General features: G+C 39.9%; 1 protein-coding gene across 2 annotated transcripts; it reads right to left on the bottom strand.

The window, feature by feature from the left end:
• Positions 1-217: 217 nt before the first annotated feature.
• Positions 218-9,970, bottom strand: sp3a (sp3a transcription factor). 2 transcript variants are annotated; one of them, XM_034213439.1, is made up of 7 exons: positions 9,796-9,970; positions 9,287-9,378; positions 8,823-8,921; positions 7,117-8,329; positions 4,047-4,233; positions 2,951-3,147; positions 218-2,113 (listed from the first exon to the last, which is right to left on the bottom strand). In XM_034213439.1, the coding sequence occupies exons 1-7, from the start codon at positions 9,800-9,802 to the stop codon at positions 1,821-1,823; spliced, it is 2,088 nt and encodes a 695-aa protein (XP_034069330.1). In that variant the 5' UTR covers positions 9,803-9,970; the 3' UTR covers positions 218-1,820. The 2 variants fall into 2 exon arrangements, with proteins under 2 accessions (XP_034069330.1, XP_034069331.1); XM_034213440.1 differs by lacking the exon at positions 8,823-8,921.
• Positions 9,971-16,391: the final 6,421 nt, after the last annotated feature.

Raw genomic sequence — 16,391 nt, 5'->3', positions numbered from 1 at the left:
TCCCTTGGCTGCAGTGACATCTACTGGACTACTAACCCTGAGTGTGAGCCGTGGGGCAGAACAACCTCCTGCCTGGACGACAAGTCTTCCAAGACAAAACAAAAAGGTTTCAAGTATAAGAGAAATTCAAACTTGACTTACATTTTGTTTGAAATATCAAGCTGCTTTCGGGACATTTTAGAAAGTAATAAAAAAAGAAAATAACTCAAAAATGAAATGCAAGTGTAACAGAAAGGTTTATATTGATGTTATATTGACATATTTATACAGAAGATTTTTGACTGAGAACAAACCTTCAGTTTTTAGTACAATATAAAGATGCTGTTAGATCTCCTGAAGAGGCCACGAGAGCAACAATGATCACGTGCATTATGTTTGACAAAAAGAAAAGAAATCAATAAAATATGCCACCAGATTTCACTGTTCCTTGTGTATTCAATTGAACATATAAAGGTTAAAATAAAACATAATAACATGTGAATGCAACATACAGTTAAAGAATAAGTATTAACACCAAGACAGTTGTACATTTACTGACAGTGGATATAAAGGACAGTTTCTTGGGAAGTATACAAAACATTTTTTTTTTATACAAAAGGATTAACAACAAGATGAGCGTGATGAGAATAGTGCTGTTAAAAAGAGTACCGCTTTCAGGAATACACTACATGTATCCAACTGCAGGATGGAGCAAGATACCGACGAGAATTCTGCGAAGCCGTTTCTATAACGTGAACCGGGGGTTGTCCTTATCGTAAAAACTGACATGGTAGAATTCAACGAGAACTGGTAACATGGTGACAGCTTAATTCACCTCAGCTTTTGGTCCATCATCAAATAACATTTCCTATCAACGTCACCAGCGTGGCATTGGAAGCTGCGGGGGTGATTTACTCTTATTGTTTCACACAGTCACAAGTCACCCTGAGTTTGTGGTCAAATTTGGCAATTACCACCAAAAGAAATGGCTTTTCTTCTTCATATTACAAGAAAAAAGTTTTACAAAAACACATTTGAATGACATATAGTAGAGCCATTTCAAATATTTTGGACTGTAAGAATAATAAATGCATCGTCCTTATAAAGACCAAATATAAAATAAAGGTTCAGTCAAAATATTTAATAAGCAAAATAACTTGTTCATAACAACAGTAAATGCTAAAAGGAATTTCAGTACAAAATGTTGATTGTTTTGATTTTCACCTTCAAAATGTAGCAAATGTGAGCAAAAGTTTCTCAAAAAACTGGAGGAAGGAGGGCTCGCTAATTTGCGAACAGACTGTAAGCAAGAGGACGCTGAAATATATATGCATAATATAAAAAAAAACAACAACAACATGAATACATTTGCATGGACGTAAGCAATAACATTACTTCAGCTGGATAAAATTAGCTCTGTTGTGAGATTTAGTCTTTGCTCAAAGGATGGAACAAACCTTTACCAAGGACATCATAATAATATACCAAAAAAAAAAAAAGAAAGGCGAAGAGAAAATTGCTCAACTTACCAATAATCTCTTCGTGAAAAACACAAACAAAAAATGTTGATTCAAAACAAAATGGCATCCTACATTTTCCAACGACACAGTATAGTACAAAATAAGGCATTTCCTTGTGTGTTTACCGCAAAGTCTTTTTTCACCTCTACCTTCTTTTAGCCTCCACTCCTCAGTAAAGACCGGGTCTGGACATGGGCTGACTATTTCTGTGGTAAAATATATATATATATATTTATAATTTTTCTTCAAAACTTGAATAGAAATGCAGGTAGGAGTATACAGTATGAGAGAGGTTTCAGAAGTTCATCAGCCGAGTGTAAGTCACTCCATGACTTCGCTGGCGGCTACCGTGGTGACGAGCTGCAGCGGGATCTCTGCGTTGGCCAGGATGTCCTGGGCGGCGCTGGAGCCCTGCTGGATGTTGGTGAGGATGAGGGTGGTCCCGCCTGCCGTGGTGATGATACTGTCTGAGGACCCCGCGGACTCCATCGAGGCCATCACAGCGCTGCCAGAGTTCACGGCTTTTTTGTTCTGATGAGTTTTAATGTGCTTCGCCAGGTGGTCGCTCCGCATGAAACGCTTGGAACATTCTGGGCAGACAAACTTCTTCTCTCCTGCCAGAGAGAAAACACAGTTTGGAGGATGAAGAGATGCTGAATACATTTGGAGCAGGTGAAACTCCTATCTGGAGGAAATGTCTTATAGGTGAGGAGATAAGTTTAAGTATCAGGCAAGTTCAATTTGCTTTTTTGATGTGAATTGAAGTGACATTGCCTCACGGAAGTTTCATTTCTTATTAAATAGTTTTTGTGTTGCTTAATAAAAACCTGTCACTGAGAACAAATTGATAATGTATAACGAACTGCAATTAGAAACCCAGAACTATTGAATATCAACTTGCACAGTTAAGTGTGAACACTAACTGTTGATATCTGATCTTGAAGCTGACAGCGTAATGAAAAGTTGCTTCAGTCTGTTCCGTCAGCCAATGATAGGTTTATAAATCATATCTCTTTCAAAAGTCTATCCTAGCAGTAAATATCATCAGACAGATACTTTATATTATTATGTTGTGCTGGTATATCTGACGGGATTTCATTTAGGCTACTAGTTCCTTTGTTTCCCAAAATAACAACACATGGAAATGGGGTGGGAAATATTCAATCAGATTAAACACAGTGGAAAAAGAGCTCAGAAATAGCTTCACTGTTCTGTTACATCATCAAATGTTAACTGGCACTGCTGATTCAACCCCAGAACAGACCATTCTGCACCACCCAGTCTGTGAAATCGGCATATGCTTTTTTTTAACAAAATGGCCTTCAATCTTAACATTCTAAGTGTAAATCTAGAGGGGGGGACACATGTTGTAATTGTCCCCATGACTCACACTCTGAAGGGCAGAAACACATTGTTACTGATTTGACTGATGTGAAAACACTGAAGGGCACCTGTGTGAGTCCTCCTGTGTCTCTGCAGCTCGTCGCTGCGCGTGAACCTCTTCCCACAGAACATCCAGCTGCAGACGAAAGGTCGCTCCCCTGAATGCCAGCGCAGGTGGGCTCGCAGGTGCGATGTCTTCCCGTAAACTTTCCCACAGCCAGCGATGTGGCAGATGTGCTGCTTCTTCTTCCCCGTGCTGGATCCTCTGAGAAACACAGGTACGGCCGTTAAGGTCCCGATTTGATTTCTGAGTTACATTTTATTACATATAAGTAGGGTTGGGAGGGTTGCTTTAAAAATGTGATCTGTAACAATTACTAGTTACCTAATGAAATCAGTAACCTCAAAATATTGTAACCTGATTACTTGCAAATTATCTCAATATCAAGTGCAATGCAAATAAATAAAAGGGAAGAGAAAGTACGATAAGATGTTTTTTTTACTTCAGTGTATTATAAAAGACAAGAGAACAATGGAACCTTAGAAAAGAAGAAACCAACATATTAAGTATAACAAATTTGATTTTATGAAAACACATGAGCACATACTTCAGTTTGAAAAAGCAGAAATAAAATCTGTGCTTACACAAAAGTGCTGACACACACACACACACACACACACACACACACACACACACACACACACACACACACACACACACACACACACACACACACACACACACACACACACACACACACACACACACACACACACACACACACACACACACACACCACACACACACACACACACACACACACACACACACACACACACACACACACACACACACACACACACACACACACACACACACACACACACACACACACACACACACACACACACACACACAGAACAGTACAGCCTACAGAGTAAGAAATCTGATCCTTTTATAACAAGCACAATATGATCTTTTAGTTTTTTCTACTAACATGTAATCCTTCTAGTAATCCCCAATTTCTAGAAATGTAACAGTAATTGGATTAATGTATCTGTAAGGGAATACAGTTACCTTTTCTTGTTTTCTTGATTACGTAATTCCGTTACATGTAATCTGTTACTCCCCTACTAGCCCGCCTATGGGTGGACTTCACTCACCTCCCCCCGGCCTCCTTACAGTTGGGGCAGGTGCAGGCCACTCTGCGCAGCCTCTTGCCCTCCTGCCCCAGCTGGTCGTCGTCGTCCACCACCCGCACGTGGAGGTGGGACAGGTCGCTGGTGTTCAGGGTGGAGTCGCTGCTCAGCTGCCACTCTCCAGAGTCGGGCTCTTCTTTTATCTGAATGTCTGGAGTTAATGTGTACGTTAATATCAAGCACTGATAAACTTGTCAAATAGCCTTCCCACTGAGAGCTGCTTTATTATATTCCCTGACTGACAGCATGGCGGCACATTTCAGAAATAAAGCTCCATATTTAAGCACAGTGATAGCATTGACAGAAAACGTATCAATGACATTTTTTGATAATTAATTAAACGTACCCTGTGGACCCACATGAATGGCAGAAAATGGTTTGAACGACTTAGCTATAATTTCATCACAATGTTTTGAAAGCTATAATTACATAACAAATTCAGCTTTAAGGATAAACACGAAGTATTTTGGTAAGAATTCAGACTAACTATGTTATAATGAGAATTTCGGATACATTATTAACCAAAAAATGCCTTTGCTGACCAAATATGAGATCTTTGTTTGTTTTCCTTCATTAAATATAATAGTATGATAGTATAGAACCTTTTTACAGCAGGTATTTTGACAAGTCATAGTAGGAAAAGCACAGGTGTTACAGTTGCATTCAAGTGTCAGAGAGCCAGCATACCAGGACCCTGAATCTGGATCAGCTAAATGCAATTCAACCATAACTAATTTAGTGATTTACACCTGGTCCTTTCCTGCTGTGACATCATGTCAAGGGTTAGATGAATTAACACTGTAAATGATTGTCAGTTACATCCCTATAACGTTACATATCATTTTACACAGCACTTTGAACTGTCTAATTATCACCACAAAATGGCCTCTATTCACCTTATACGCCTTATTTAACCGTATTTAATTTTGTCTAAATGTACATTATTTAAATTTCATATCCTGTTCTCGTACATATCATATTCTATTTACATGTATTAGACTTTCACAATTTTTGTATTTTATTATATATGTTCAGTGTTTCCCACAGATATGAATATACTTGGGCGGGTGGTGGCAGCGGGCGGGGGGGGTGCGCGAAAAAAAAAAAAAAAAGTTTTAACAACATGTTTATTTATTGACTTTTCATTCCGGTATAATCATTTTGCGCAAAGATGGCACTGTTTGTCAGAGCACTTCATCCTTCTGGGATTTCATGAAGAACAGCTCCAACGCCTGTGTGTATGGGAACGCCTCTGGTGCTGGTCCATTAACTGCCAGTGTTTCCCACAGATCTGAAATATACTTTGGGGGGTGGTGGTAGCGGGGGGGGGGGGGGGGGGGGTTGAGGTGACGTGCGACAACATTAACATTAACCTTTCTGTTGGTCGCTTGTTAGCAGACCCTTCACGCGATGGCAGAGCGAACAGGTACAGGCAGGGCCCATAGTGATAGCCCTATAGTTTAAATCTACTACCCACACATGAACATATGGAAATGAGTTACTATTTTAAAAAATGTATGTATTTATAAATGTATTTAGGAACCTATCCATGTGATTTTTAGAGGGGGTCGACCTCAAATCCTCTAGGGGGGGGTCCAGGGGCATGCCCCCCCGGTAAGATTTTATTTTGGAGTTAAATGCATCAATCTGGTGCATTTTGAGGGGAAAATAAAGAGATCTATGGAAACACCTATATTAAACAGAACTGTATACATTTCAATAATCATAAAATCATGGCCATAACTAATAACATACCATTTCCAATATGAAAAAAACACTGAAACTTGTTAATTTATTTTTGGTTCATTTATAGTTGTGAGTGTGTCTGTGCTCCTGAATCAGCCTCTCCTGTCTCCCTCCTCTCCCCCCTCTCCATCCTCTCCCCCCCCTCCTCTTTGAGGCAGCAGCAAAGACTAGTTTTCTCTCAACAAGTTTTAAAAGTGTATCTTACCTTTTTTCACCTAGTTAACTTTTTTTTTATTTATTCATGCATATTTTACTAATCACATTACATTTCATTTGGCTGACGCTTTTATCCAAAGCGACTTATAATGACCGATTACAGGGACATTCTCCCTGGAGTAACTAAGGGCTAAGTGCCTTACTCAAGGGAACACTAGTGGTGGTGTTCCTGGCGGGATTTGAACTCACAGCCTTCCGATCTTCAGCCCACCTCACTATCCATTAGACCAATCACTACCCTCTCAAATGGAAATATGCGTTTACATAAATGGTGACCACACCGTTTGAGACCCACTGAGAACTTAGACTAAGTTAACTATCTAAACACTCAGAGTCCTTTACCTCACCTGAGCTGAGGTTATCCCGAGCTTGAATGACACACAGAGACCAATCAAGGGCTTTGATTTATGATCTGTATGACAGTGGCCATGTCGGCAGGCCACATCATGTGGACAGCCAGTCACCCTGTGTGAGGCAGGCCACTTAACAGGCCAGAAGGAGGCGAGATCAGAGCAAGGGAGCGAGGGATCATTGTCTACAAGTTAATCGATCGCAGATGGCGTTGTGGTCACGGACGAATAAAAAAAAAAAATATAACATTTTTTAGTAAATTATAAAAAATAAAAATAAACCTAAATGGGTCGCGAAATATACTTGGGCGGCCGTTAATATACTTGGGCGGCCGTTAATATACCTGGGCGGCCGTTAATATACCTGGGCGGCCGTTAATATACCTGGGCGGCCGTTAATATACCTGGGCGGCCGTTAATATACCTGGGCGGCCGTTAATATACCTGGGCGGCCCGCCCAAGTATAGTCTGTGTGGGAAACCCTGATGTTACATTGTTGGAGAAGCTCAGGTCAGAAGAATGTCATGGCCATTTCTACACTGTAGCCATGTGCATATGACAATAAAACTTTTGACTCTTGAATCTTACCAAGCAAAAAAATTAAAGGAATCTTTTTTCAGGGAACTTGGAAAATGTAAAAGGAAAATTATTTTTTCACCAGTTAGTAAAATATGCTGTTGCAACAAAATAAAAACGAGGTACATAAAAAATAACTACCATACCTCCAACGTTTATCGTGTCTCCTTCTTGTTGGGCCATTGTGTTGACCGTCACTGTCTGCAGGTTGGGAATCTGACCCTGTCCGATGCTGACTTGATTGGATCCCAGGGACAGAGTCTGGATCGGAGCCAGGGTGATCTGCTGGGGCGGTGTGGTGGGCAGCTGGAGGTTCTGCAGGTTCTGCACACCCTGCACCTGAAACGTCTGCCACTGAATCTGACCTGACGGCGTGACGGTCTGGGCCTGGATGATGAAGGTTCCTGGGTTGATCAGCTGCACGTTTTGCATGTTCTGCCCACCTGAGGCCATGGACTGGACCATCTGACCGTTGGAGGTCTGTATAGGAACCTGCTGCAGCTGGATGATGGACTGAGCTGCAGACACCTGGATGCTCTGCTCCTGTTGGATGTAGCCCTCCTGGAGACCAGAACTCGAATTGGTTTGCTGTGTAAGCCCCGATGACAATGAAGCGTCTTGTGTCAGCAGACCTGATTCGCTCCCTGGAATGTGTAGCTGAGAGGAAGACGTTGGCACATAGATCTCGTGATTTGCATTTGAGTCATTAACTTGTAGTGTCTGTGAGAGGTGATTATCTGTCTTCTCCAGACCCTCTGAGCCGTCCATAGGCTGACTCGTCATGATAAGCTGGCCGTCGGCAGTGACCCCTGTTGCTATAGTCTGAGCACCAGAGAGGCCGAGGGAGTCCAAGTCCACACTGTTAATAGGAACAAAAGTAATGTTCCCAGGCAAACTCATAGGCACATTTGTAACAACCTGGCCGTGGTTGTTGAAGGTGGAGCTGCTAAGAGAAACCCCCTGGAGCTGCTGGACATGACCAGTCTGTGATATGAGGTTCTGGTTGTTATTAAGGATGTTTGCAGTGAGACTGCCATCAGACATGATCTGAATCTGCCCCGTGGCATCCTGAGTCAGAGTCGCTCCTTCCACTCCAGAAGTGGAGAAGCTCAGCTGTCCATCGGCTGTCTGAATCTGAGGAATTACTTGGTACTGAATGTTAGGCACTGAATTGGCGGAGCCGTCCGTTCCCGAAGTCACAAAGATTGGCTGACTTTGTAAGTTCTGAAAAGGAAGAACATACTGTCCGTTCGATGTTAATATTCCTTGACTTTGGATCTGTAGCATTCCAGATTCATCCTTTGCTGCTGTCGAGGGGGTTAAGACCTCCCATCTATCAGTCACAGTGTGATCTGATGTCTGAGAAAAAAGAAACGTTTGACATTTATAAAGAAGGATGAGGCTCTTGTTGTTAATAAAGCATTGATATATTATGAATTGTGAAACAATTAACAGTCGTATACAGTACACAAGCCTTATTTCATTTCCTGATATAATTGTGGTTTATGCTGCAGTTTTATTAGAGCACAATAGAGATTAAGCTTGATGTACAATAATGAATTGCTAGTTGCTATATGGAAAGTCTAGAGCACTTTACTTTGAGTGACAACTGTTTTCGCATGTAATGTCATGTGCAGTATAGGAACCCCAGTGTAATCACATGACCACAAGGATATTGGTGCCCCTACCGAGTTTGTCTCAATATTTAAACCAAAAACATTAGAGCAATTAGATATCCTTCTGTTTGATGCCAAAATACAGAGGCTATACATTTATTAAAAGCACATCCAAACTCAAATGTGGCTTAGCTGTGACTTCCCTTCTGCTGTGTCCAGCAGAGGTGCTGACTTACCACTTCAGCTGCAGCACCCCTGTCCACCTCTGAAGACGGTGACCCAACCTTAGTGCAGGTGGTTGCTAGCAGGTCGAGGGGTGATGATGGCTGAGTGTCCTTCCAACAACAGGCACATTTAAAAGGAAGATAGTGTATGATCATTAGTCTAGGCCATAACTTAACTATGACTTATTGCCAAAGAGCAAAGTCTGAAGTGAGGAGGTACAATTACTGTTTAGCCCCCTAGGCAGCACCGTGTGATAGCACACAGGTAATGTTTTCATGTCTGACTGGAGTTTACAGCCTGTCTCTTACTTCCTGGCTAAGGAGGCGGGATCTGTAAACTGCCTTAGAGGAAGTGTAGCCTGAGAGGTTTAAATGAGGGTGCAATACCCCCCTCCAAGTTTGAAATGTGTGAACTTCGGTTAGCACCACAGCAACGCAGTATAACGAGAGTCATAATCCCGTGAGGGAAACCTTACCTGGTGGCCCCTGCCTTGTACCTGCTGCAGAAAGTCCATTTGACTGCTGTCCACGTCAGCCATATCTTCTGATTTAATCGGCTTTTCTGGGGCTGTGTATTAAAAAGCAAAAAGCTCAGAGTGGAAACAGCCGTAGCAAACATTAGCTTAACAAGCCTGATACTCTCACATAACTAAACGGCTAACGTAAGCTTACATCCGTTACGTTATAGTAGCGCAAGTAAACAATACACTCACAACCACCGTTAAAACAAGCATCAACCCTGTGGAGAAAACAGCGATGTAGCAGTAATTCGTTTAAGGAGAGCTCACTACTGATTTGTCATAAAGTAGCTAACAAGGTTAGCTAAGCTAAGCAGCGTTAGCCACCAATGCTAAGTTAGCCGGCGGTGATTAGCAATATCACCATCAAGCATCCCTGTTAGCCTGCTAGCAAGCTAATTTAGCCATAGGATGCCTGTGGTAGCTTGTTAGCTTACGTGGTGAAGAATAAGATAAATATAACATACCAGTCATTGCGTGACTTGTCGTGAAACGAAGAATCTTGATAGTCACAAGCCACCGGACATTATCAGCACATTCAAAAGATTGTATACGCGTAAAAATAGGTGATAACTGTCAATTTTTTTATATTTTGATTGACGGGCGGTAGGTAACACAAAGGGTGGGGCCTCCAGTGTTGACTGGGAGTCTTTGCGTCACAGACCGGAAATCCCGCCCTCCTTCTTAAAGGTGATTGGTTGTTTGATTTGCACACCGTGTTGTTATTTGTCAGTCGCCATGCCAATCATCCTTTGTTGGATTCTGTTCCTGTTTATTATGCATGTTCAGCTTTACAGTAGTATGATGGTAGTGAGAATTGTAGTTACATGGTTTACTTTCGTTGTTGTTAAAAATGAATACAATTTAAAGTGAGACAGCTACTTTCATAAACTAGTCTGTAAAAAAGTGCAAAATATCACATTTGCAGTACAAATAAGTTATATACATATTGATCCAAATAGTGCCGAATACGTTGGATACATATACTGCATTAAAAGTGCCAAAATATATGTGTTTTTCTTAAACTTGTTGTAAAGTAATTTTAATTCACAATATAATGGCAATTGAAAAATAACATTATCAGCATTTACCATGGTTCCCTATAAGCCCCGCTTTCACTATGCAATTCTGTCTGCCAAGTGTTTGATCCCCTGGGGAAATGTAAGCTTGATTTTTGACACAAATGAAGTGCTTCGAACATCAGAAAACCAAATTATCAGTAATGTCATCCCTAGTTTCCGAGTATCAATTAACTTCAATGGAGTTACGGCGGACAGTGGAACAACTAAAGTAACTGGTGCCTGTAGGCCATGAAGAAAACTAAAGTGATCCAGTTTTTGACTCGGATAGCGTCTCTAACAATTACACTACTCATAAACACTATAGGGGGATTTTATGAAGTAGTGTATTGCCCACTTTAACTCTAATTAAAAGCCAAGGATCAATAGCAAGTATATTAAATTGCCTGCCAGCTTGTTACATCACAACTTTTGTCAGGAAACAGCAATCTGACGGTTACTAGGTCAACCCACCTCTGGCATCATCATTCAAATATATGAAGGAAACATAATTGTACAATGACACTGACAAAGAAACAGTGTATGATAGCTTGTCAAGTTATGGCATATTAGACCAGTGTATTTGTATTTTTAACAAAACAGATTTATTTGTTCTAAGGCACATTCTGACTCAATACATTTTCCAAGGCAGGTTTGCTTTTGTGTCTCTGCAATCTAACAGTGGCACTTTCTTACCTGTGAATAAGAAAGTGATCAGCAGTTGAGTTTGAAGAGCTTGTTGATTGCTTTGGACAAAAAGGAACACAATCGAGACACAATCTGAGTTTGTATTTGATCGGATTTCTTCCCCTTCATCTGATTGTACACAGTGCAACATTGTGAAAGTGCATTGAAATGAGAGGCTGCATGCTATTGTACCTGCTCCGTGCCTGTGATGCTATCAGGACCCCACTTCTGAGTATTATTTGTGGTGTGTCAGTTCCTCACAGTGCGCGACCGCAGTGAGGCTATTTCTCTCAACCTTCAATTCAAACTTGGCCCATTACAGCCCGACTACAAAAGCACTTTCCTTGCACTCAGGAGCTCACTGCAGTGAATGGTGGATATTTCCAATCACTCTGCTGTCAATCCAAGTGTCAGGTAAACACAGGCCAATGGAAACAGCTTTAGAAAAACCTTGCAGCTGTGTCTGTCTTACTCCTGAAGTCCTTGGAAACGTATCAACAATTTCTACAAAGACCTCCAAGTTAAAGGAAAAAGTCAAATATCCTAAAGGCAGCTCAAATGCAACACCCTGGTGGATGCAGCATCCTAGACGAGACATATAACTGCCATGATGTTTGTCTTCAGACCTGTGAGTGTTGTCCCCAGCTCGGGCTGCAAACAAAGGTAATTTTATTGAACACCTCGACTTCACTTCATGCAAGGAATCTGTAAAGTATGTGGAGCAATTACTCAGTGGGAGTTTCAGCACATCAGGATTCAGTGTAATACCTATAACTGTAAATATGGGCATTAAAGACCTTCTTGCTGCAGAGATTGAGCTTTCCTTTAGTATTGTTGTGGATAAAATGCATTCATATTTCTTTCTTTTTTCAAATTCAACAGAAGAAATTGATTATTAATGTCATACAACACTTTTCACTTTCTTCTGAGAGTGGACATTGTTATTGTGACAAAGGTCAGAAATATGAAAGGAGTAACAGAGAGAGTCCACAATGGCCCTGAGTGTTTCATATTAACATATTGACAGTTGTTTTCATGGAGGCCAGTCCAAGAAGAGTGACCTCACGGAGAGAAACTGCCCTGCTGGAGGCACCTTCTGAGATACTGTAAATAGACCTGAGAGGGAGAATTGAAACTGGTGCGGCACGGAGAAATGTGGATGGAATATCAAATGTGTGTTATCGACTATAACTCTGAGGCAGCTGAGACAGAAACCATCACTGTTCTTTGTCTGGGGGATTGAGAATTTGACTCTAAAGGGTTGCAAGAAAAAAGTTTATAATTCATTTGGGAGCTCAACATACTTTTACCATATGGATGCATTTCCCATATGCATTTAGTATCAGAATTTCATGTCAACTTTTTTGCCACCTACAAGAAATTTGATTCCAGTTTTCAGTAGCTCTTTCGACACAAAACTAAACAAAGACAACAATGTTTAACAAATATAATTAGAAAAACAAATACCTTTTACTTTACAGTTACGAGATGTGAAAGTATATCAATATGGATCTATATAATCCACTACTTTTATAATGCCTTTTTAGTATGTTTGCCACATAGCTGCATTGTGGAACTGGACTAGATTATATTGAGAGGTGTTACAAAATATTGTACTCCCTTCATGTATATAAACATGTAACATGAAAACCCTAACATTATTATGTAGTGCATTATACCTTTAACCCAGTGACAAAGGTAACATTTTTGATATACTATATTTCTGACATCAATTAAAACTGAAACACTTTGTTGAGGAATAACTTATGACAGAGCTGTTGTATTTATTTGGATACGATTGTACAGTACAGTATACAGTATTCATAAGTGGCCAATGTGTATGTTGGGGATAGAAAGATGAGTACTTCTGTGTGCAAAATTATAAATTAAGACATTAATTGTAACAGAGGTATCCATTAATGAGATATGATATGCCGTTTCAGTTCCACACTTGTTTCTGTATTTAAGGCGAGACACGGCAGGCAAAAACATCGTTTTTCAAGTACTGGTCAATTTTGAGATTTTGTGCTATTTTGATTCCATAACATGTTTTCTTTCAGGCTTTTGGAAGGAAAACGTACAAAATACACATTTAAGTGTTTATTTTACTATAGTTTGTCTATTTGCGTCTGTAGATTTCTCCTAAATTCACTAAAAGTTAGCATTCTAACGTAACATAAAGTACCGCGACCGCTGTGTGCACCATGTCATCAGAGGTATCGCTGGAAAGCTCCGTCTCTCCTGCACAATCTCATCGGATCCAAACATGGTCATTTCCTTTGTATCAGCAACCAATCGTGAAAGCACAAAGGGGTCTTAAACCAAGAAACGAAATCTCATTGGCTGGTGTCAATTTCTGACAACGTGATTCGTTCAGATGCGTCACGTGGTGTGCTAAAACACTTCCTGGTTAGCTTTCAGCTAGAAATTAAAATCTCAAAATGCCAAACGAACGGCGAAAAAAACGTTCACAGAGAAGACGACAACAATTGTCACTTGCACGAAGCAAGGTTATATATAAAAAAAAAAATGACCCTGAACATGAAATACCTTCGCGGAGTGCGTCGATGCGCAAGCTATCATCCAAAGAACAGGAGGGTTTAGCTAGCGCCTCACTGCAATCTTTAAAGGTCGTTTTCTCAAAATGAGTTTTTTCTCCTACTCTGAGTTCGAAATTTCTACTTCAGTAGCACGTAGAGACACCAAACCTTCCAGTTATATTCCTATCAATATTATGAAGGCTTTTACAGAAGGGTTTGTTCATATATAATTCATAGCCTGAATTATACAACATTGTATACCTAAAAACATGGCGAAAATGGATATTTTAGGGCTGTTGACAGTATTTTCTGATTTATGGAATGATAAAAAGAGATATCCAATATCCCTTCTGTAAAAGCCTTAGATACTAATATGACTACAAAATGAAACAAGAATTTTGAATCTGGCTATATCCAAAGTTCAGATTTCGATTCCTGAAATGTGTTAAAATATGTGCATATTTAATGAGATAATGGATAATTTGCATATTTAAACATGCTATTTCAGAAAACTTGTAATACAAAAGACAATTGCCTTATTGTAAGTAATTAACTGGAGACATTTCTAGCTGATACCTTTAAGTTAAAAAAATTACCCTATTCACCTGAGTCATTCTAGGCTGCCAACTTCACACCATACAAGGAATATGGATGAAAACGAGACTGGCTAATGCTGGGATATTTAATCTTTATAATATACACTCTCCCTGAGAAATAAAAAGTATAACTTATAATTGTGTCATGAAAGTATAACACAAGTGAGCGGAAATTGTTACACAAACTGAACATGAAGTGTTATTTTAGTCAAATGCTGATTCTATATTGATTTAATGTCTGTTCTTTGTACAATACAGTGCATGTGTCAGACATTGGAGTTACACAATAGCAATAATTACTACATGGCATCACTTTTATTGTCATCCAAAATAGAGATAATTTCCTCACTGTAATGATATGATACAATGCGTTTACAATGACCATTGAATTTCTCCACAAAATCCCTTGTGCCTTGTAACTGCTCTATAAAATGGCGTAGTTATTTATACGTTTATTTGTTATAACTCACACATTACTTATTTAAAAAGTCTTCAAAGGTCTTTGGTGAGCATGTGATTTACAGCAGCAGGCCGTGGTCTGTTCTGCATGGGTGTGTGTTTAATAGCGAGCTTGGCACTCTGTGGCCTTCTCGGTTTGATGCCACTGTGGTTTGCCTTCGGGCAGAGTGGCACCGCCTGATTGATGGCGCTGACAGAACATTTGTGCCAACAGAGAATCGGTCACATTTCTGGACTTGTTTTCATTATTAGAGGTTATACTTGTTTTGGTTCTTTAACGATCCACCTATGTCACTTTGTATGGTTTGTGTACACATATTGGCTCACATGTTTGCGTGAATACTTTGAGATGTGCTTCATGGTGTCTGGACAGAAAGGACACCCAATGAGTTCATAATTCATTCATCAAACACAAAGCTTTGATATGGTGTTTTGTGCCTATACAACATCTGTTTGATCCTAAATAACTTTATTACTTGCTCTGAGAAGATTTATTGTCACTTTATGAAAAACAAAATACTCAAGGACCCAGACCACTGGGAACAACTCGTCAATCCCCGCGCCTCAAAACTGCAGCAGATGAATAATCTTCTGTGTGGGGTTTAGGTTGGCCAACACCACCACCACCACTCCAAGAAGAATGTAAAAACTGTTTTGTCTCAAGCTCTCATTGTGCTCTCCAGAGGATATGTATGGTTTCACTTAGAAAACAGTGAGCTGAAAACAGCCTGTTGTTGTGCAGAGGAGAGTATGTGAGAACTGTAAATGTTGGTCTGCATCATGAAATATCTTTGTATGATTAAAATCAGTGGTTAATGCTAAATCTACCAAGCAAAGAAGACCTAATGTTATTTTATACACATGTTTTCATCTGCCTTTCATTCAATCTAACCACAATAAACACTATCCTATATTTTGCCACTGATCTCAGACCTTAAAGACTATAATCCACCTTATTTCCATGACAAACGCTTTGCTTTGTAGCACAGGCTTGTCTCCTTTCAAAAACTTGGATATGCAATACTATCTCTGTAAAATAACAATTTTTATTCAATCTTTTTGTTCCCATCAAAAGACCATTTTGTTCTCTGCAGTCAAGATATTCACCAAAGCACTGCTGATCTAGAGCTCTTTGTTCGGACTCCCACGGAGAATACAATCTTACTTTGGAGCACTGCGGCTGCAGCCATACAATTCCATCAGCATAAACGCTCCACAAACACTTACACACAAAGTATAGGGGCGAGAAAAACACTACTTCAGACAACAGGAATCGTTTTCTGGTTGTGGATTGTGTCAACCTCTATTTTCATACTATACAGAATATTATAAAATGTAGAAGTTTTTGTGAAAATTCGGTTTGAATGAATATTTATTTTATTTATTTGTTGGTGTGTATTTACCTTGAGTGTTCAGGACAGGAGAAAGAAACTATAAACATAACAAAGAAGCTCTTTTAAAGATTGTAACAGAGTACTGCAGGGACAGTGAATAGAGGACACATCTATTCATCAATGATAAATGAAAGGTTAACTTAATCACTCTGCAAATAATCATTTATACTGACCGGTTCTTTTGGCCGAAACACCTGCATCCTGCATGTGCCCTTCTCAAATCAGCATCACTTAACAGATTTAATTATAATTGTCCCTTCTCTGCTACAGTCAATGTCAGCTGTGTCTTTTAATTCTCTAATCAGTGGTCGGCAGGAGCGCTATCACCA

The sequence above is a fragment of the Gymnodraco acuticeps genome, unplaced genomic scaffold, assembly GCF_902827175.1.
Source record: "Gymnodraco acuticeps unplaced genomic scaffold, fGymAcu1.1, whole genome shotgun sequence".
Lineage (NCBI taxonomy): Eukaryota > Metazoa > Chordata > Actinopteri > Perciformes > Bathydraconidae > Gymnodraco > Gymnodraco acuticeps.
Note: the sequence above shows the minus strand (reverse complement) of the source record. Positions and strands in the feature narration are given on the sequence as shown.

Coding starts and splice junctions, on each gene's coding strand:
- sp3a (XM_034213439.1), bottom strand. Junction 8,330..8,822: donor GGGGTGCTGCAGCTGAAGTG/GTAAGTCAGCAC, acceptor CTTTTTTCTCAG/ACATCAGATCACACTGTGAC. Junction 4,234..7,116: donor AGACACGATAAACGTTGGAG/GTATGGTAGTTA, acceptor CATTAACTCCAG/ACATTCAGATAAAAGAAGAG.